Source organism: Salvelinus sp. IW2-2015, linkage group LG28 (assembly GCF_002910315.2).
Source record: "Salvelinus sp. IW2-2015 linkage group LG28, ASM291031v2, whole genome shotgun sequence".
NCBI lineage: Eukaryota > Metazoa > Chordata > Actinopteri > Salmoniformes > Salmonidae > Salvelinus > Salvelinus sp. IW2-2015.
In genome coordinates, this window is record NC_036868.1 from 18426788 (window position 1) to 18449046 (window position 22259).

The 22259-nt window shown below is 44.4% G+C and overlaps 1 protein-coding gene across 1 annotated transcript in view; it reads left to right on the plus strand.

Moving 5' to 3' along the window:
- Window positions 1-22259, plus strand: part of syne2a (spectrin repeat containing, nuclear envelope 2a) — a 203218-nt gene that overhangs the window by 103604 nt on the left and 77355 nt on the right. Inside the window, 14 exon segments of the mRNA XM_070435847.1 lie at window positions 49-231; window positions 7413-7547; window positions 7913-8014; window positions 11288-11401; window positions 14670-15458; window positions 15460-15567; window positions 15656-15739; window positions 15880-16149; window positions 16672-16866; window positions 17585-17686; window positions 17851-18021; window positions 18335-18508; window positions 18615-18746; window positions 20765-20961. Coding sequence (XP_070291948.1) covers window positions 49-231; window positions 7413-7547; window positions 7913-8014; window positions 11288-11401; window positions 14670-15458; window positions 15460-15567; window positions 15656-15739; window positions 15880-16149; window positions 16672-16866; window positions 17585-17686; window positions 17851-18021; window positions 18335-18508; window positions 18615-18746; window positions 20765-20961 — 2756 coding nt within the window.

Sequence of the window (22259 nt, forward strand, 5' to 3'; positions counted from 1 at the left end):
TTGTGTATGTGCTTACTCTATTGACCTCCCCCTTCTTGTTCTGTCTAGGTAATCCTGGCCAACATCCAGTCTATGCGGAGGACAGTGGGGGAGATCSAGGGCTGTAAGGCTGAACTTGGACTACCTCAGGGGGCAGAAGAGACACTGAGTGCTTTTCCCAGAGCTGTGCTACTCCTACAGCCCCTCCAAGAGTTGGAACAGCTGACACAGGAGCAGAGTAGAGCGTTGGCGGTAGGAAACGTTCTCACAACGTCCCCACAACATCTCCACGTTTCAACAACATTACTAGACCGTRTCTCCAATGTCCACACAACGTTACGGCAATGTAACAAATGTGCCCCCAATGTTGCCAATATTGTCCCCAAAGCCAGGCCCCTCTCCATTCAAGAAGGGTTCAGTAAAGTTAAGTGATAAAAAATAGAAAATGGGTAACATTCATTTTGGTTCAATGAAGTTCCACACACAAGTGTTCCATAATGAAGCTCCTTCACCATAAAGGAACATTTGGAAAATATTTGCCTGCACTTAGCCTCTGCCCAAGCTTTCAAAAACATTATCTTTTGTCATGATTTTGGTTGCCCAATAGGGGGCGATAGCATCGTATAGCACAGGGGTGGGCAATTCCAGTCCTCGAGGGCCTGATTAGTGTCATAGTTTTGCCCCAGCCCCAGCTAACACACCTGACTCCAATAATCACCTAATCATGATCTTCAGTTTAGTTGCCCACCCCTGGTATATCACAATGTTTTATGCATACATAATCACAATAGGACAACGGTTGACATCGCCCAACCATAATTGATGCTTTAAAATGAGCTAAATGTGATTGATCCCCAATAAGAGACAGATGATGCCAGTCACAAAGCTCACATCCTTATCACCTATGACCGTCAAGTACTTTTGAACTACGTATCGACAGCTACTAACTTTGACTTCGACCTTGATTTCGGCTCCTACTTCAACTGCGACTCAGCTGTTCCCTCGTCAACACCGGACCCTACTCCATTGTTCGAGCTATCCAACAAGCCACAAGAAAAGTCGAGGGAGGAGGACTGAACTCCTTGTTACATTCTTAGAAAAACTTTTTCCAAAACGGTTTTTCGGCTGTCCCCATAGGAGAACCCTATTTGGTTCCAGGTAGAACCCTTTTTGGGTCAAGGTAGAACTCTTTTGGGTTCCATGTAGAACCCTCTGTGTAAAAGGTTTTACATGGAACTCAAAAGGGTTTTTCAAAGGGTTCTCCTATGGGGACAGCCAAAGAACCCTTTTAGGTTCAAAATAACATCTTTATTTCTAAGAGTATAGACTCAGACGAAGAGAAAATTGTCTGGCACTTCCCTCCGTTTTATTGGCAAATGTCCAGTCACTGGAGAACAAGATGGATGAGCTCTGTTCGAGAGTTTCCTACCAACTGGGCGATATGGTTATGAAACTCAAACGTTTCTCCATGCTTCATCGCAACCGGACAGCAGACTCAGGCAAAACCAAAGAGGGAGGGATGTGCCTCTTTATAAACAACAACTGGTGTGCTGCTTCAAGTGTGAAGGAATTCTCAACCTTTTGCTCACCTGAACTAGAAAACCTCATGGTAAATTGCAGACCTTTTTATCTACCAAGTTTTCATCTATAATCATCACTGCTGTCTACATCCCACCACAAAACGAGAATGGCTTCAAGCAGACACTCAGCGAGCTGCACAKGGCCATAAACAAACAAGAAAATGCACACCCAGAAGCAGCGTTTATAGTGGGCAGAAACTTTAACGCGGGAAAACTGAAATGCTTTTAACCCCACTTTTACCAACACGTCTCCTTTTACCAACACAAGAGGAGCTAACACTCTGGACCACTTACTCTATCCACAGAAACGCATACAAGGCCCTCCCTTCGGCAAATCAGACCATGACTCCATCCTCCTGCTTCCTGTTTACAAGCAAAAACTCAAACAGGAAGTACCGAAGTGGTCCGACGAAGCGGACACTAAGCTAGAAGACTGCTTCGCTAGCACAGACTGGAATATGTTCAGGGATTCATCCAATATCATTAAGGAGTTTAACATCAACGACTTCCCCACAGTGACCCAACATATGTACCCTAGCAAAAAGCCACAGCTACCAATTTCAAGGAACGGGACACAGACATGAATCCTTACAAGAAACGACCTCAGACGAGTCATCAAACATSGAAAAGGTCAATATAGGACTAAGATACAATCCTACTACAWCCACTCCAACACTCGTCGGATGTGGTAGAGTTTGCAGACTATTACGGATTACAAAGGGAAACCCAGACGTGAGTTGCCCAGTGATGCAAACCTCACAGACAACCTCTCATTCTATGCTCGCTTCGAACACTGAGCCAGGCATGAGAGCCCCTGCTGTCTCGGATGACCGTGTGATGTTGCTCTCCGTGGCCGATGTGAGTGCGACTTTTTAAAAATGTTAACACTTGCAAGGCCGCTGGGCCAGATGGAATACAAGAGCGCGTTCTCGGGGCATGCGCAGACCTCCAGGCAAGTGTCTTCACTAGGGTTGCAAAGGGTCAGAAAGTTTCCAGTAAATTTCCGTAAATATTTTGTAAATTTACCATGGAAAGTTAAGCCCGGGAATTTGGGGAATTTTGCTTAAATTCATCAAAAAGTTAGCTTGTAACAGTGAACCTTTTTTGTGGGATACACAAGGCAATTCTAGGTCTTGTGGCATATCTTGGTTAAACTATCCCCAGTTCAATGGAATTGCAACCCTCTGCATGCACAGTGCATTCTTCCATCACATGTGCAGCTGATTCTCAAGATCTTGCACACTAATGAGATGCTATTGAGCCCACACTACTACACTGTCTGAGCCAAGGACTGCATGCTTTCTGGTAAGTTTTGATTACAATACTGGGTGTTGTGAATATATTTTATATGACATACATAATTTTTTGTTAACTAGTAAATAGTAGCCTACAGCAAAGTGTGTTTAAATCATTTATAACTTGTTAACAAGTTCTGGTAGTTAGTTTTTGCTACAAATTGGGTTTTAGCTTGCTAGAGCTTGCTAACTGAGGAGTGTTAATTCACCTATTTCCATACATGTTTCATTTTAMAACATTTATCTTACAAAAGAGTTGTTTAATCTAACTGCTTAACTATTTATCTGTACATGGAATTGTATTTGTTTTTTTTGACAAATCTTTTCCTAATCTTTACAAGAAAATGCCACGGGCATTATCTGATGTGTTGCGACATTTCACTGCAGCTAATGTAGAAGGAAAAGCTATGTACATTTGCAAATACTGTGCCAAATCATATGTGAAGAATGCAACAAAGATGCAGAATCATCTGGCCAAGAGTATAACGTTCCCTCAGCGCTCACAACAAACAACCTCTGACAAAAGTCCCTCTACTTCTATTCGAGGTGAAAATGCTGAATCAGACACCTTATTGATAGCAACAGCTCATGGTCCTCCTGGAATCAGAAGGTTTTTTTTTTTAAATCAATGGAGGAACGTATTCAGAGCAATGCTGATGAATGTCTTGCTCGAGCTGTGTATGCAACTGGTTCACCTCTGATGCTCACAGGCAATGTGTATTGGAAGAGATTTCTRAAYGTTCTTCGCCCAGCATACAACCCTCCAACCAGACATGCTTTATCTACTCATTTGCTGGATGCAGAGTTCAACAGAGTTCAAGTGAAGGTCAAGCAAATCATAGAGAAAGCAGACTGTATTGCAATCATCTCTGATGGGTGGTCAAATGTTCATGGGCAAGGAATAATTAAATACATATTATCCACCCCTCAACCAGTATTCTACAAGAGCACAGACACAAGGGACAACAGACACACCGGTCTCTACATTGCAGATGAGCTGAAGGCAGTATTTGCACTGGTGACAGACAATGCTGCGAACATGAARGCTGCTTGGTCTAAAGTGGAGGAGTCCTACCCTCAAATCACATCCATTGGCTGTGCTGCTCATGCATTGAATCTGCTCMTCAAGGAAATCATTGCACTGGAAACGATGGATACACTTTACAAGAGAGCCAAGGACATTGTTAGGTATGTGAAGGGTCATCAAGTTATATCAGCAATCTACCTCACCAAGCAAAGTGAGAAGAATAACAGCACCACATTGAAGCTGCCCAGCAACACCCATTGGGGTGATGTTGTCATTATGCTTGACAGTCTCCTGGAGGGGAAGGAGTCTCTCCAAGAAATGGCCATATCACAGTCTGCCGATATGGACAGCCCCATCAAGAGGGTCCTCCTGGATGATGTATTTTGTGGAAAGAGTGGTAAGCAACCTGAAACTTCTGAATCCTAGAGTAGTAGCCGTTGTACGGATTGAGGGAGACAATGCCATCCTATCTGATCTTCAGACTCTGCTTGCAGATGTAAGAGAACAAATCCGTACTGCCCTGCCCACTTCACTGTTGCCCCAAGCAGAGGAAACTGCAGTTCTGAAATACATCAAAAAGCGTGAAGACTTCTGCCCGAAGCCCATACACGCCGYAKYGTACATGGTGGACCCCAAGTATGCTGGCAAGAGCATCCTGTCTGGTGCACAGATTAACAAGGCCTGTGGTGTCATCACTACCGTGTCTCGCCACCTTGGCCTGGATGAGGGCAAGGTTATTGGCAGTCAGGCGAAGTACACTTCCAAGCAAGGGCTTTGGGATGGAGATGCAATATGGCAGTCATGCCAACATATCTCATCAGCCATCTGGTGAATGGAACTTTGTGGATGTAGGCTCTTTCCCCTGTTGCCTCCWTCATTCTCCAAATCCCACCAACATCAGCCGCCTCAGAGCGCAACTGGTCATTGTTTGGGAACACACACACCAAAGCACTCAACAGGCTGACCAATACAGGGGTTGAAAGATTGGTGGCCATCTGGGCAAATTTGAGGCATTTTGAGCCTGACAAYGAGCCATCCTCAACAAAGTTGGAAAGTGACAGTGAAGATGAGGCCTCAGTCTGATGTTCAAGAGGTGGACATTGAGGAGGTCCAGGGAGCAGACATGGAAGCCTGAGAGGAAGAGAACCAAAGCTTTAGTTTCTAGACTATCATTTTACAGATGTATGTTGAAAACATTTTTGGGAGATGCGATGGATCATTGGGGATCATTCAATATTCCCTTTCTATTGTTGTTCAGTGAAATCATCCCATGTGAAGAGTCGACTCATTTAATTTAAGTTCAATTCCTAACTAAATCGTTTAAAAAAAAAATTATTGGAAGGATTTATTCATTTGCAATTATGTCTATTTATGATAAGGTAAAAGTTTGTTTCCTTCTCCATATGATAAATATATCCAATGCAAAAAAACATCTACATTTAAATGGTATTAATATTAATTTGCATATATTTCCGTTAATTCCCATATTTTCCCGTTAATTCCCACGGRAAGTTTCCACCTCTGAATATTCCCCGWAATGTGCAACCCTAGTCTTCACATTTTTGACATCTCTATGTCCCAGTCTGTAATCCCAACGTGATTCAAGCAGACCACCATTGTCCTTGTTCCTAAGAACTCAAAGGTAACTTGGCTAAACGACGTAGCACTCACATCTGTAACCATGAAATGTTTTGAAAGGCTGTTCATGGCACACATCAACACCACCATCAATATATGGCACATGGAAACCAAACAAGTGTGGTCTATGGTGATAGGTGGAATGGGCTGAGAGTGGCTGAGGGTTGGGATTAAAGAGCGTATATTTGGTAATGTATTATTGTTATGTTACTTCTTTATATAAAAGTACCATGTAAAATGTATGTATATGTAGCAAAAAAAGCTGTAAAMAAGTAAGATAATTGTCCTCTGAAGAATGGGGGTGGTGGAGGGGTTCATAAAAAATGATATATAAAAAAAACACCATCACAGACATCCTGGACCCACACCCATACTGCCCCAACACATCCACAGATGATGCAAACTCTATTGCACTCTACACTGCTYTCTCCCACCTGGAATAGAGGAATGCCTACTGTATGTGAGAATGCTATTCATTGACTGCAGCTCAGCATTCAACACCATAGTCTCCTCCAAGCTTATCACCAAGTTCGGGACCTTGGGACTGAAAACTTCCCTCTGCAACTGGATCCTGGACTTTCTGACTGGCCACCCCCTGTTGGTGAGGGTAGGTAACAACACATCTGTGATGCTGGCTACATCAAAGCTTGGTTTTGAAACTGCAGCGCATTCGATCGCCAGGCGCTACAGAGGGTGGTGCGGTACATCACTGAGGCCGAGCACCCTGCCATCCAGGACCTCTATATCAGGCAGTGTCAGCAGAAGGCTGGTGAAATTGTTGAAGACCCCAGCCACCCAAGCCATAGACTGTTACATTTACATTTTAGTCATTTAGCAGACGCTCTTATCCAGAGCGACTTACAGTAGAGTGCATACATTTTATTAMATTTTTACATACTGAGACAAGGATATCCCTACCRGCCAAGAGCAGACGCTCTTATCCAGAGCGACTTACAGTAGAGTGCATACATTTTTATTACATTTTTACATACTGAGACAAGGATATCCCTACCGGCCAAACCCTCCCTACCGGCCAAACCCTCCCTAACCCGGACGACGCTATGCCAATTGTGCGTCGCCCCACGGATCTCCCGGTTGCGGCCGGCTGCGACAGAGCCTGGGCGCGAACCCAGCCCAGCCTGGGCGTGAACCCAGAGACTCTGGTGGCRCAGCTAGCACTGCGATGCAGTGCCCTAGACCACTGCGCCACCCCACTCGATCACCCTGCTATTGCACGGCAAGCGTTACCGGAATGCTAAGTCTTCTTCCCCCAAGCTATAYGACTGCTGAACAGTTAATCAAATGACTACCCGGACTATTAAATTGAACCTGTTTTGCACTGACTCTCTTACACTGACTCTATGCACACTCACTGGACTATACTCACACACTCACAACTACTTACACTCCAACACACACACACCATATACGCTCACAAAACACACATGCATATTGACGCCACACACACAAACATACACTTTCACACTCTCCACATGTGCTGCTGCTATTCTGTTTATTATCTATCCTGATAGCCTAGTCACTTTTACCCCTACCTACATATTAGCTCAACTACCTCGTACCCCTTCACATTGACTCAGTACTGTTACTGTTTTCTATTTTTATTTGCAAATGTTCTTACTTTTGAACTCGGCATTGTTGGAAAAGGGCTTGTAAGTAAGTATTTCACAGTAAAGTCTACACCTGTTGTATTCGGCGCATGTGACAAATGCCATTTGATTTGATTTTATGATCGAACTTTATCGATGTACCAGCAACAGTAATTTTTCATACTTTGGTCATCCTACTTTGATTTGGTTTCATCCAAATATCGTCTAATTTGATGAAAAGCATGATTTCGACCTTTAACCTCTCTAATCTCCTCTGTATCCACAGGGCAACACGTGTGAAGTAAGGGAGGCTGAGGGGGTCATCCCATCATGCAATGTGTGTGTGACAACAGAACCCAGTGCCCTTATCTTAAGCACACATCAACGGAATACGCGTCCACCGCGGATCACCAGACATCAGGTACAAACTTGCATGGTCAACCAAAATATTAATTTTACGTACACAATGTTACCCTAGTGCACTATGTAGGGAATACTATGCCATTTCAGAAGCACTCTGATGTTAGAAGTGACATGAGTTTGACTATTTGAATAACAATTTGCGGGCACTCTTAACACAGTGGTTCTCATGGTCTTGRAGAGCTACAGGGTGTGCAGTCTTTTGATCCAGTCCAGCATTTCAACATACCTAAATGAGCTAATCAACTAACTATTAAGTATGTGGTGTTTCAGTGCTGAGCTGGAACAAAGGACCCGACTTGATGACCACTTCTCTAACATGTAACTAACAGCCAATGTTAACCCTTTCCTAACCCTGTTGTGAAGGAGGATGCCTCAGAAGCATGCCTCTCTGAGGAAGAGGAGGAATACGAGGATGAAGATCATCACTCATCATCCTCTGACACACTCACATGCAGTTTTCCTGAGGTAAAGATAAAATAGAACAAAAACCTAAAACACAAGATATATCTTTGGCCCATTCTAGTTCGTTGGCTACAGCCACAAATTATTATTTTAATCCTGCCTCTGCTCCAATTKAATTGACTCCTCATTTATTTGCCAGCTCTATTTTGGGACTTGATCAAAATATTACAATAAAGAGTGGGGTTAGGGCCAAGGGCTAACATTTAAAGTTAGTGGTCGTAATGTGGTTGTTGCACATAGAGTGGGATAGTTCTACGCCTCCAGAAAACAGGAAGTACACTACTATATACAATTTCTGACTTATTCCTCCAATTTCCTGACTTATTGTACGGTGTTCATAGCAACACACGTCCTTTGAAGTTACGTCAAGAGTCTCCTGCAGTGGGGACCTACAGCTCCCTCTTTTCTTTGAATGGTATTCCGTGTGGGCATGCAGCTGCATTTCCCTTTCCTCTTTAACCGTGTCATAGTTTCGTTTCATGATTGTCTTACTTTGCAGTATTGAATATTTTTTGAAGTTATTGAATGTTTTCCTCTGATGTCATTGCAATGATAGTTTAAAACACTTCAGCGAGCAGGCCTTTCTAATCTGGATACCTGGCCCAGGTATCCTGGAAATATATTGACCTCATTCCATCAGTAGAGGATGCCTGGTTACTCTTTAAAAGTGCTTTCCWCACCATCTTAAATAAGCATGCCCCATTCAAAAATGTAGAACTCGTAACAGATATAGCCCTTGGTTCACTCCAGACCTGACTGCCCTTGATCAGCACAAAAACATCCTGTGGCATACTGCATTAGCATTGAATAGCCCCTGCGATATGCAACATTTCAGGGAAGTTAGGAACCAGTATACACAGGCGGTTATGAAAGCAAAGGCTAGCTTTTTCAAACAGAAATGTGCATCCTGTAGCACAAACTCCAAGAAGTTCTAGGACACTGTATAGTCCATTGAGAATAAGAGCACCTCCTCCCAGCTGCCCACTGCAMTGAGGCTAGGAAACACTGTCACCACCGATAAATCTACGATTGTCGAGAATTTCAATAWGCATTTTTCTACGGMTGGCCTTGCTTTCCACCTGGCTACCCCTACCCTGGGCCAACAACTCTGCACCCCCCACAGCAACTTGCCCAAGCCTCCCCCATTTCTCCTTCACCCAAATCCAGATAGCTGATGTTCTGAAAGAGCTTCAAAATCTGGACCTCTACAAATCAGCTGGGCTAGACAATCTGGACCCTCTCTTTCTAAATTGAYCTGCCGGAATTGTTGCAACCCCTATTACTAGCCTGTTCAACCTCTCTTTCGTATCATCTGAGATCCCCAAAGATTGKAAMGCTGCCGCGRTCAYCCCCCTCTTCAAAGGGGGAGACACTCTAGACCCAAACTGTTACAGACCTATATCTATCCTACCCTGCCTTTCTAAGGTCTTCGAAAGCCAAGTTAACAAACAGATCACCGACCATTTCGAATCCCACCGTACCTTCTCCGCTATGCAATCTGGTTTCCGAGCTGGTCATGGGTGTACCTCAGCCACGCTCAAGGTCCTAAACAATATCATAATCGCCATCAACAAAAGACAGTACTGTGCAAGCGTATTCATCGACCTGGCCAAGGCTTTCGACTCTGTCAATCACCGCATTCCTATCGGCAGACTCAACAGCCTTGGTTTCTCAACTGGACTGCCTCGCCTGGTTCACAACTACTTCTTCAGATACGAGTTCAGTGTTCAATCGGAGAGCCTGTTGTCCGGACCTCTGGCAGTCTCTATGGGGGTGCACAGGGTTTCAACTTCCGGGCGACTCTTTTCTCTGTATGCATCAATGATGTCGCTCTTGGCGGCTGGTGATATCTCTGATCCACTCTACCAGACAACATCATTCTGTATACTTCTGCCCTTCTTTGGACACGGTGTTAACTAACCTCAGACGAGCTTCAATGCCATAAACTCTCCTTCCGTGGCCTCCAACTGCTCTTAAATGCAAGTAAAACTAAATGCATGCTCTTCAACTGATCGCTGCCCGCATCTGCCCGCCCTCCTAGCATCACTACTCTGGACGGTTCTGACTTAAAATATGTGGACACTACAAATACCTAGCTGTCTGGTTAGACTGTAAACCCTCCTTCCAGACTCATATTAAGCATCTCTAATCCAAAATTACATCTAGAATCGGCTTCCTATTTTCGCAATAAGCATCCTTCACTCATGCTGCCAACATACCCTCGTAAAACTGACTATCCTGCCGATCCTTGACTTCGGCGATGTCATTTACAAAATAGCCTCCAACACTCTACTCAGCAAATTGGACGCAGTCTATCACATGCCATCCGTTTCGTCACCAAAGCCCATATTTTACCCACCACTGCGACCTGTATGCTTCTCGTTGGCTGGCCCTACTTCATATTCGTCGCCAAACCCACTGGGCTCCAGGTCATCTTAAGTCTTGCTAGGTAAAGCCCCGTCTTTCTCAGCTCACTGGTCACCATAGCAGCACCAAACCGTAGCATGGGCTCCAGCAGGTATATTTCACTGGTCACCCCAAAGCAATTCCTACTTTGGCCGCCTTTTTCCAGTTCTCTGCGACCAATGACTGAACGAATGCAAAAATCCCTGAAGCTGGAGACTCATATCTCCCTCACTAACTTTAAGCATCAGCTTACAGATCATTGCACCTGTACGTAGCCCATCTGTAAATAACCCATCCAATTACCCCATCCCCATATTGTTATTTCATTTATTTAATATATATATATATTGCTCCTTTGCACCCCAGTATCTCTACTTGGCACATCATCTTCTGCCACATCTCACACTACACTGGTTTATTTGTCAAAATTGTAATTATTTCTCACTACGGCCTATTTATTGCCTTACCTCCCTAATCTTACTTCATTTGCACACACTGTATATAGACTTTTCTATTGTTTATTGACTGTACGTTTGTTTATTCCATGTGTATTCTGTCGTTGATGTTTGTGTCACACTGCTTTGCTTTATCTTGGCCAGGTTGCAGTTGTAAATGAGAACTTGTTCTCAACTGGCTTACCTGGTTAAATAAAGGTGAAATAAAAATATATAATTTAAAAAATGTGGGCCTTATAACAGGGTTTAAGTTTAACATGTTATACTGTTACTGATTATAGTCCTACCTCGACATCCCTTGGACACTGTCAGAGGCAGCTGCCATTCAAGAGCCCTATCTGCCACACACACCCATAACACACCCATAACGTGTGTGTGTGTGTGTGTGTGTGTGTGTGTGTACTGTGTGTGTTAGGACCCAGACGAGACTCTTAGCCACCAAGAGCTGGCAGAATCAGTGGCTACAACCACCCAATGGCTCCAGGATAGTGACGCTATGTCTGAAGCCCACACCGCCGCTGTCACTAAGGTAAGCAGACGTTTATAGTAAGTCCTCTACACGTGGTAGTTTTTCCTTATTAGCAGTCACTAAAGGTTTAACAGTTGCTCTCTCTCTGTCTTTTTCTCCCTCTCTCTCTCTGTGGAGTTCAGAGGGTAACACTTTATAATAACTTTCATTTGAAAGCCATTAATATATAATTYATAAGGCATGTATTAATGATTTACTGCACATGAATGTAAATCATWATAATTATACTGAACAAAAATATAAACGCAACATGTAAAGTGTTGGTCCCATGTTTCATGAGCTGAAATAAAMTAACCTAGAAATGTTCCATAAGCACAAAAACATATTTCTCTCAAATTTTGTGGACAAATCTGTTTTGGCAAAGCATTTCTCCTTTGCCAAAATAATTCATCCACTTGACAGGTGTGGCATATCAAGAAGCTGATTAAACAGCATGATCATTACACAGGTGCACGTTGTGCTGGGGACAATAAAAGGCCACTCTGGGGCATTGTGTCACACAACACAATGCCCCAGATGTCTCAGGTTTTCAGGCATGCTGAYATGCAATTGGCCTGCTGACTGCAAGAATGTCCACCAGAACTGTTGCCAGCGAATGTAAKGTTAATTTATCCACCATAAGCCACCTCCAAAGTCGTTTTAGAGAATTTGGCATTACGTCCAACCGCAGACCACGTGTAACCACGCCAGCCCAGGACCTCCATATCCAGCTTCCTCACCTGCTGGATCATCTGAGACCGGACAGCTGATGAAACTGAGAAGTATTTTTGTCTGTAATAAAGCCCCTTTGTGCGGAAAAACTCATTCTGATTGGCTGGGCCTGGCTCCCCAGTGGTTGGGCCTATGCCCTCCAAGGCCCACCCATGGCTGCACTCCTACCGAGGTCATGTTAAAATCCATAGATTGGGGACTAATAATTTATTTTCAATTKACTGATTTCCTTATATTAACTGTAACTCTGAAAMATATTTGAAATTGWTGRATGTTGCATTTATATTTGTGTTCAGTATACTTTATTAGACATAGTAAGCTGTTCATAAACATGCCTATAAAGAAGTTGTAAATTATCTGCCAATGACTTGAATGCCTTTGTTCATCAAATAACATTTTATTTGTCACATGCGCCGAATACAACAGATGTAGACCTTACAGTAAAATGCTTACTTACAAGCCCTTATCCAACAATGSAGTTTTAAGAAAAATAAGTGCTTGTAAAAACTTTAAGATAAACGGAGGTAAAAATGCAAATAGTCCGGGCAGCCATTTGATTAGCTGTTCAGGAGTCTTATGGCTTGGGGGTAGAAGCTGTTAACTAGACTTGGCGCTCCTGTACCGCTTGCAGTGTTGTAGCAGAGAGAAGTCTATGACTAGGGTAGCTGGAGTCTTTGGCAAATTCTAGGGCCTTCCTCTGACACCGCCTGGTATAGAGGTCCTGGATGGCAGGAAGCTTGGCTCCACTGATGTACGGGGCCGTACGCACTACCCTCTGTAGTGCCTTGCGTTCGGAGGCCGAGCTGTTGCCATACCAAGCAGTGATGCAAACACCTTCAGGATGCTCTGGATGGTGCAGCTGTAGAACTGTTTAAGGATCTGAAGACCCATGCCAAATCTTTGTTTGGATCATGATAGTTCATTGGTGATGTGGACATCAAGGAACTGGAAGCCCTCAACCTGCTCCACTACAGCCCTGTAGATGGGAATGGGGGTGTGATCGGCCCTCCTTTTCCTGTAGTCCACAATCATCTCCTTTGTCTTGATCACATTGAGGGAGAGGTTGTTATCCTGGCACCACACTGCGAGGTCTCTGACCTCCTCCCTATAGGCTGTCTCATCGTTGTCGGCGATCAGGCCTACCACTGTTGTGTAGTCGTAAAACTTACTGATGGTGTTGGAGTCGTGCTTTGCCATGCATTCATGGGTGAACAGGGAGTACAGGAAGGACTAAGCACATACCCCTGAGGGGCTCCCGTGTTGAGGATCAGCGTGAACATGAACTCCATGAACACACTGCTGTAAATCCACCTCTAGCGACACTGAAGGAAATGGCCATCGGGTCATAGGGATGCAAGAGCATGCATCGGGTCTGATTTTAGCCAGTGCTGGACCAGCTACATCCTCTTAGCCAATCAGAGTGCCATTGTTATTGTTGTGAGAGTGCTGTCATGGTTGCTATGGTTATTATGTTTAGGTTGACACTATGTGCTACTATGTATTGCTATGCTAAAATGCAAGGGTGCATATCAGAGAAAAGGGTATTAAAATAGAAAACATGGTGCGGACGTCTGCTTTCATCTGAGCGTACCGATCAGATGTGGATCAGCTAATGACAGATAGCTAGCCCGCAGCTAGGCAGCTAGCTTCAGTACCATCTAGCCAGTCAACAATGCAGASATTGTACAGGTGTGATCTATTGGACATTCTGACTGTATGTCAAAAAAATAGAAACTTTTCTTCAACCCCCTGTCTGCTGTGTACTTATTTATGTTTTTAAACTTATCTGAGCCATAGCCTGGAATCACAAATAATATTCCCATTACTATCCAATCAGCATCCTCTCAAAAATGATGGGTGGGTAAAAATCCACGGGGCCAAACGCCGCATTTTGGATTAGGTCATCTTCTGATTGGTTGAAGGTGATCTAATCGCTGTCAAATTAGTTTTAATAATGCCCCTCATGACATTGTCACAGAGTTTTTTAATGATGGGATGGCCAGGCTGATATTATGAAGGGGAAATTCGTGATAAGATTTATAATAATTTCAACCTTCATGAATAATTTTGGATAAATGGCTGCAACTTTAGATTGGGTACTGCAAACAAGTTTACTAATAATTTGTACATGATGTGGTTCTTAAGACATTAACATATCGATCATGAATAAAGGCAGAAGTAATAAGTGATAGTTTATGACTTCATAATATGTAAATTGCTCACTGACATAAACATATGTMGTTTTTTATACATTTTATAATTATGGTTTAGAAATAATTTACAGATCATTAACAAATTCATTATCCATGATGTATTAATGAGCATTGTTAAACAGTGTTAACCGTTTACAAATACCTTATATACTAGTGGTAAATGAAGTCGTAATAATGATTTACAAGTGTTCTGCAAATCMTTAATACATGCCTTAATAATGATCTATTAATGGATTATAAATGTAAAGTGTTACCAGATCATTGAGTAAAGAAGTAGTTGCATGTCAGATTCCATACCATTCTATTGGGGTTGGGTTTGATTCATTCCAATCCTCTTTGTTCAGGAGTTGGACACCCCAGAGTCTTGTGTAGACCCAGAAGACAGTAATTCTGGTTTAATATCTGAGAAGATCCAACCAACACCTGAAAAAACAGACCGAGCACCTGCAGACACCCTGTCATTACCAGCTCAGTGGAGACCCATCTCCAAGACCACTATATCAGAAAACAAGCCGACAGAATCAGTCAGTAAGAACATTAACAAGGAGACTTTGTCAGTAACCGAGAAGTCTGAATTAGTAACCAAGGCAACTGTCTCATTACCTGAAACTAGTTCAGTGACCATGGAGACTAGACCAGCATCTGTAAAAAGTGTCTTGGCAACCAAAGAAACTGGAGAAGTACCTGTGAAGATTGGATCAGTAACCAAAGAGATACAATCAGTACCTGAGACTACTTCTGTAACAAAGATGACTGGGCCAGTAACCAAGATGACTGGGTCAGTAACCGAAGAGATACAATCAGTACCTGAGACTACTTCTGTAACAAAGATGACTGGGCCAGTAACCAAGATGACTGGGTCAGTAACCAAAGAGATACAATCAGTACCTGAGACTACTTCTGTAACAAAGATGACTGGGCCAGTAACCAAGATGACTGGGTCAGTAACCAAAGAGATACAATCAGTACCTGAGACTACTTCTGTAACAAAGATGACTGGGCCAGTAACCAAGATGACTGGGTCAGTAACCAAAGAGATACAATCAGTACCTGAGACTACTTCTGTAACAAAGATGACTGGGCAGTACCAAGATGACTGGGTCAGTAACCAAAGAGATACAATCAGTACCTGAGACTACTTCTGTAACAAAGATGACTGGGCCAGTAACCAAGATGACTGGGTCAGTAACCAAGGAAATTGGGACAGTTGCCAATACACCCAGCGACCCCCAGGAAGACCTGGTAAGAGTACCACACCCGTGAACCACATATGCACACACGTACACACACACAATTACCTGCACAAACGTTTTACTTTTATTTTTCATAGGACGGAAGATGGGACCTCCTTCACACTCGGCTGTCTGAGAAACTCAACACCTTGAGGAATATTCAGGAGGAGGATCTACATGCGGTCAGTTCACACTGTCACACCTCCCTGATTCAAGTACTCAGCAGACCTGGGTCAAAATTTAGCAGAGGTACAGGATTTTAAGGGCGGCTGTCTTCAAGCCATTATATTGTGTTGATGGTGCTCTCAATGTGGTTGTGTAGGCTACAGGGTCAAGGGCAGAGGGGACCGGCGGTGGCTTTGGTGGTCTGASAGAGATAGAGGTGTGTGCTGCAAGCCTTAGACAACTCAGACACAGAGCAAGTGGCCTTTCCTCTGCCAATTCAAAGGAAGGTGGCACTCCCATGTTGGATAGAGAGCTCTACACAGCTCTGTGTGGAGCGGAGCGTTCCCTGGAAACACTCACTGGCCTGTTGCTCAGTCCCTCTATTACCACCGTGGAGGACAGTCAACTAAGACTGCTACAGATGGAGGTACAGTACCTACAAACTGCTGATTTACATTTACAGATCTCTGGAAATAGGTAGCATATATTGCACACTGGCGGTGACATTTTCATTGTGCAAAAGAGCACCGATCTGTGATTGAACTTTTTTTCAACAATGTGAGAAATAATGAGGTGATTATTCATATTATTATGTTGATGTATATATAGTTTCCACCTAATAACACACATTGTTGAACAAGTAAACTTTGCCAGATTAAAAAAAAAAAATGGTGCCAGGTTTAATCTGTGCTGTTTTGCACCATGGAAATGTCACACTGGGGTTTTTTAATCACTCACTATCAAATTAGCTAAACTGCAATAACAATAATCTTTTCCGATGACAAAATCTCTGAACCTGTGTGTGTGTGTGTGTGTGTGTGTGTGTGTGTGTGTGTGTGTGTGTGTGTGTGTGTGCGTGTGCGCGTCTGTGCGCGCGCGTGCGTGTCTGTGCGCGCGTGCGTGTCTGTGCGCGCGCGTGCGTGTCTGTGCGTGTCTGTGCGCCTCACAGTGCCTCTCGGTGGAGCTGCCGGCCTTGAGTGACGAGATTAACCATTTAAGGTCAGGCATCAACCCAGACCAGTTGTCTGAAGCACCAGAGACCACAGCCCAGTGTGTGACCTGTCTTCAGGGTTGTTTTCAAACAGTCCAGTCAGCCCTTACCTCCTCACTGAGCCTGCTACACACAGAACTGGGCCACAATCAGGTCAGTGGCTCCACACAAACCACCCCACAAACCACCTCACAGCAACTTCACAATAACATCACAACCAACCCACAACCACTTTGCAATCACCTATGGTTTGGGATACGGTTCGAACAGAAAAAACATGAGAGTTAAGTATAGGAATTCATTCTGAGTGGTTAAAACAGAACAATTAAAAATGAGTGCCTAGCAATGGGATTGAACYTGAACCTTGAGCCGTAGTTCATGGTTTAAGCCCTTCTTCAATCCCCATCCACAACACCCTAGCAAGCCATGAGACTGCTAGATAGTAATAGGCACTTGTGTTGCCCCTTGTGGACAGTATTAMAATTGCATGCATACATCCTGGACAAATGTCTAATACCGCAGTGGAACTGGTGTGACCTGACTGCCCTACAAGCACATTATTATCCATACTTACAGGAGCAATTAGGATTAAGTGCTTTGCTCAAGGGCACGTTGAAAGATTTYTCAGCTAGTCGGCTCAGGGATTCAAACCAGCTACCTTTCAGTTACTGGCCCAACGCTCTTAACCGCTGGTTTACCTGCCACCCAGCACTTCATAATCACCTCACAAACCAGCCCACAACCACCTTGCAACCATTAGCTAGAACAGATATCCTTGTGTTCTTTACGATATGCAACGGGCTCTCGTGCCTTACTGCTTAACCAGGACTTGTCAATGTCTGTCTCTTTTCACACTGTGCGCTGCATGCAGGCAGGGACGGAGCAACAGGAGAGCCACGTGTGCGTTTATGATGATTTTGAACGTGGACAGAGTGACCCATTCACACACATCAAGGATGTCCCCATGCTGGAGGTACAACATTTAGTGTGTTAATCATAGGGCTAGTGAATGTTTGTGTGTGTTTGTGTGTCTGTGTGTGTGTGTGTGTGTGCCCCTTTGTCAGTATATTCCCACGTAATCCCGTCTTTTACTCTAGATGTCTACTGTAGGTCAGTAACGATGGTGTGTCTCTGCAGTATGTCGTTGGTCGGTGTCCCGGGGATGCAGTGGAGCTACAGCGGGTGTCCCAGGCCCTGCTGCAGGGTTTGGCCAGTCTGGTGGAGCTAGGCAGAGAGCGTCTGGCAGACAGTCAGGACCACCCACCGCACGGCCGCACCCAGCTGCAGACTCTGCTCAGCAGGCACAAGGTAAGCATATGCTGAGGAAAAGAGAGTGTTATGTCAAGTCATTTTATGCACATTCGACTTGGCATGGGAGCTGATGGAAAGGAAGAACAACTGTAGAGGACAGTGTCTTCCCACTCGGAAAGCAGTTGAATCCAAGTTTAAATGAACGTTTGGGATCATCTCCATGTAAACCTCTGACCAATTGCCATGTGATTTTGTCAATTTAGCAACTGGGTTTCAATTGATTATTTTGTGTCTGTCTGTGTGTGTGTCTGTCTGTGTGTGTGTGTGTGTGTGTGTGTGTGTGTGTGTGTGTTTGGCGATGGCTGAACAGAAGTTGTACCAGGTTATGGAGTCCCAGCTGGCGTTGGTGCAGCGGCTGTTCCAGTGTAAGCCACAGGGGGGGCTGGTTGGTCAGGAGGATGAACAGGTCCGGCTGGAGCAACAGGTCAACACTCTGCAGCAACAGGCTCTGGAGCAGGGAGCCACCATGCACAGAAGGCTGCAGGTACACGCACACACATGAAAGACCCACATAATTAAACACATACACTCTCTTATAAACAGACACACACACATACACACATACACACTGTGTATGCATGTGTGTGTAGGTCTGGACACAGTGGGAGGAGGGCTGTGTTCAGCTGGGCCGGCTGCTGGAGAAGCTTGAAGCCCTCGTCCCCTGCGAGGGTCCCGTGGAGGAAGAAGAGGGGCTGCTACAGGAAAGACTGGACACCTGTCAGGTATCCAAACCTCCCTCTCCTCCTCTTCTCTCTACTACTCTTCCTTCTTTCCTTATCTTGCTCTCTTTTTGTCTGTCTCTCTTCTCTCTTTGTGTATGTCTCTCTGCTCTCTTTGTGTCTGTCTCTCTGCTATCTTTGTCTGTCTCTCTGCTCCCTTTGTGTCTGTCTCTCTGCTCCCTTTGTGTCTGTCTCTCTGCTATCTTTGTCTGTCTCTCTGCTCCCTTTGTGTCTGTCTCTCTTGCTCCCTTTGTGTCTGTCTCTCTTGCTCCCTTTGTGTCTGTCTCTCTGCTATCTTGTGTTCTGTCTCTTCTGCTCTTCTCTTGCCTGTCTCTCTGTTCCCTTTGTGTCTGGCTCTCTGCTCTCTTTGTCTGTCTCTCTGCTCTCTTTGCCTGTCTCTCTGCTCCCTTTGTGTCTGTCTCTCTGCTATTTGTGTCTGTCTCTCTGCTATCTTTGCCTGTTCTCTCTGCTCTCTTGCTGTCTCTCTGCTCCCGTTGTGTCTGACTCTCTGCATGCTCTTTTCTCTTCTTTTTCTCATTGCATTGACCATCTCAGTCTTCCTTGCCGTCCCTATCACCTCCTCATCCCTCTCTCGTTCACTGTCCCATATATCCTTCTGTCCACCCCCTTTCTTCTCCTCACATACCCAATTGAGCAACATTTGCCCACTAAGAATTAGTTTGCACTACGTAACCAGTGTATCCCTTATTCTTAATTTGTATCACTGGAAGATACTGTATATCATGAGCATAAGTCATAAGCAACAGGTGTCTTATGTCCACATGAGCGATGCATCCTTCGCGTACTGGGATGAAACCACCTGTTGTCTAATTCCAGTAACCAACAACAATGTAGGACGTGCCACAGGCTGCCTCCCAAATGGGACCATATTCCCCTCATAGGACTCTTGTCAAAAGCAGTCCACTATGTAGGGAATAGGGGGCCAATCGGGACAGAGCCATACAGAGAGAGCTGGATGTGAACCAAGCCCTTCAGTGAATGAGGGATTCATGGGCACCTGGCACAAGAAAGATGGAGAGAAAGAGAGATGGAAAGACAGAAGGAGAGAGAGAGGTGGACAGAGAGTAATGGGTGAAAAAAAGGAGAGTTATTTGTTGTGGCATCGCTTCATTCCAAAATCAAATTACTTGGAGGAATACGGATGGCCATTATCGGAGAGTAGAACGCAGTGTTCCATTTCGGATTCCCTCCCTATAACTAGCTGACTTCCCCCCTCCCTTTTACAATTACAGAATCCTATTTCTCATCTCTCGGACGGACCGACTTGAGTGGAATGTGTGTGTGTGTGCACATGTGTGTGCACGTGTGTGTGGAGGGGTAGAGTACACATGCTTCTTTTCATCAAATCTCCTTAATAGATTTATGCCTTCCCCTATCTGGCCATAATAACTGAATGAGATGCTGTTTACGATCAAAATGGGCCCCTATTCCTTATATAGTGCACTACTTTTAAACAAGCCCATAGGGCTCAAGTCAAAAGTAGTGTACTATGTAGGGAATAGGAGGCCATTTGGGACTCATAGGCACTGGTGTGGGGGTGGGCATGGTTTCAGGTGAAGATTCGGGTGGTGATGATTTCATTCTCACTCTCTATGCATTTTTTTCGCTCCTTTCGCCTTGTTCCTTATCACACTTCTTTTCACATTTCTCTCCCCATTATCCCTCTCATTATTTCTCTCTTTCTGTAACCCTTGCAAACATCCCCTTCCTCCTCTCACTTTCATTCTCTGTTCCTGTCTTCYCCTCCTCTCCCTTTTCCATCCCCTCCTCTCCCTTTTCCATCCCCGCCTCATTCCCTTTTCCTCTCCCCACATCCCACAATAATTATTTGATCCCTACATTTCTTTTCATGCCCTTTCTTCTGGCCCTACCTCTTTTTTCTTCTCTCTTATTCCAAACACATTCCCTTCTCAATTTTTATTATTTCACATTTTCACCCTATCCCACCCCTATTTAACCCCCTTCTCTTTCTCTCTCCTTCCCCTTTCTCCCCCCATTAGCAAGTGCTGGCCCTGTTGGAGGAGTGCAGGCCTGCCCTGGGCTCGGTCCTGGACCAGGGGAAGGCTCTGCAGGCCTGGGGATGCAGTACCGGGGTCGGCGGCACAGGAGGCGTCCTGGAGCTGCGCTGGCGGGCTGTCCGCAGCAAGGCAGAGCAGGAGAGCCAACGCAGCCGTGACATAAGGGACAACTGGACCAGGTGGGCACACACAGACAGGGTTTTCGGGAAATGGACAGGGACATACACACACAACATAGCTGTGGGAACACGTACAGTGCCTTCAGAAAGTATTCACACCCCTTGACTTTTTCCAAATGTTGTTGTGTTACAGCCTGAATTAAAAATGGATTAAATGGAGATTTTGTGTCACTAGCCTACACACAATATCCCATAATGTCAAAGTTAAATTGTTTTTAGAAATGTTTACAAATTAATAAAAAATGAAAAGCTGAAAAGTCTTCAGTTAAAATGTATAAGTTGCATGGACTATGTGTGCAATAATAGTGTTTAACATTACTTTAAATGACTACCCCATCTCTGTACCCAACACATACAGTCGTGGCCAAAAGTTTTGAGAATGACACAAATATTAATTTTCAAAACGTTTACTGCTTCATTGTCTTTAGATATTTTTGTCAGATGTTACTATGGAATACTGAAGTTTAATTACAAGCATTTCATAAGTGTCAAAGGCTTTTATTGACAATTGCATGATGTTGATGCAGAGTCAATATTTGCAGTGTTGACCCTTCTTTTTCAAGACCTCTGCAATCCGCCCTGGCATGCTGTCAATTAACATCTGGGCCACATCCTGACTGATGGCAGCCCATTCTTGYATAATCAATGCTTGGAGTTTGTCAGAATTTGTGTGTTTTTGTTTGTCCACCCGCCTCTTGAGGATTGACCACAAGTTCTCAATGGGATTAAGGTCTGGGCAGTTTCCTGGCCATGGACCCAAAATATTGATGTTTTGTTCCCCGAGCCACTTAGTTATCACTTTTGCCTTCTGGCAAGGTGCTCCATCATGCTGGAAAAGGCATTGTTCGTCACCAAACTGTTCCTGGATGGTTGGGGGCACCCTGAAGCCTCTTCACAACCAATTTGAACCGCTATTCATTGAGTTCTTGAATGATCGATAAATGTTGGATTCAGGTGCAATCTTACTGGCAGCAATATCCTTTGCCTGTGAAGCCCTTCTTGTGGCCAAGCAATGATGGACCAGCACATGTCTTCAGTTAATCAGGATTGACAGAGCAATGATCCGAAGCACCACCTCTCCGTTGAGCTTCCAGTCTGTATTCGAACTCAATCATGCAGACAGAGTGACTCCAGCCTTATCCTCGTCAACACATCACACCTGTGTTGACTAGAGACATCACGGACAATGATGTCCAGCTGGGTCCTTTTGTTGCAGGGCTGGAAATAGAGTGGAAATGTTTTTTGGGGATTCAGTTCACTTTGCATGGCAAAGGAAGGACTTTGCAATTCATCTGATT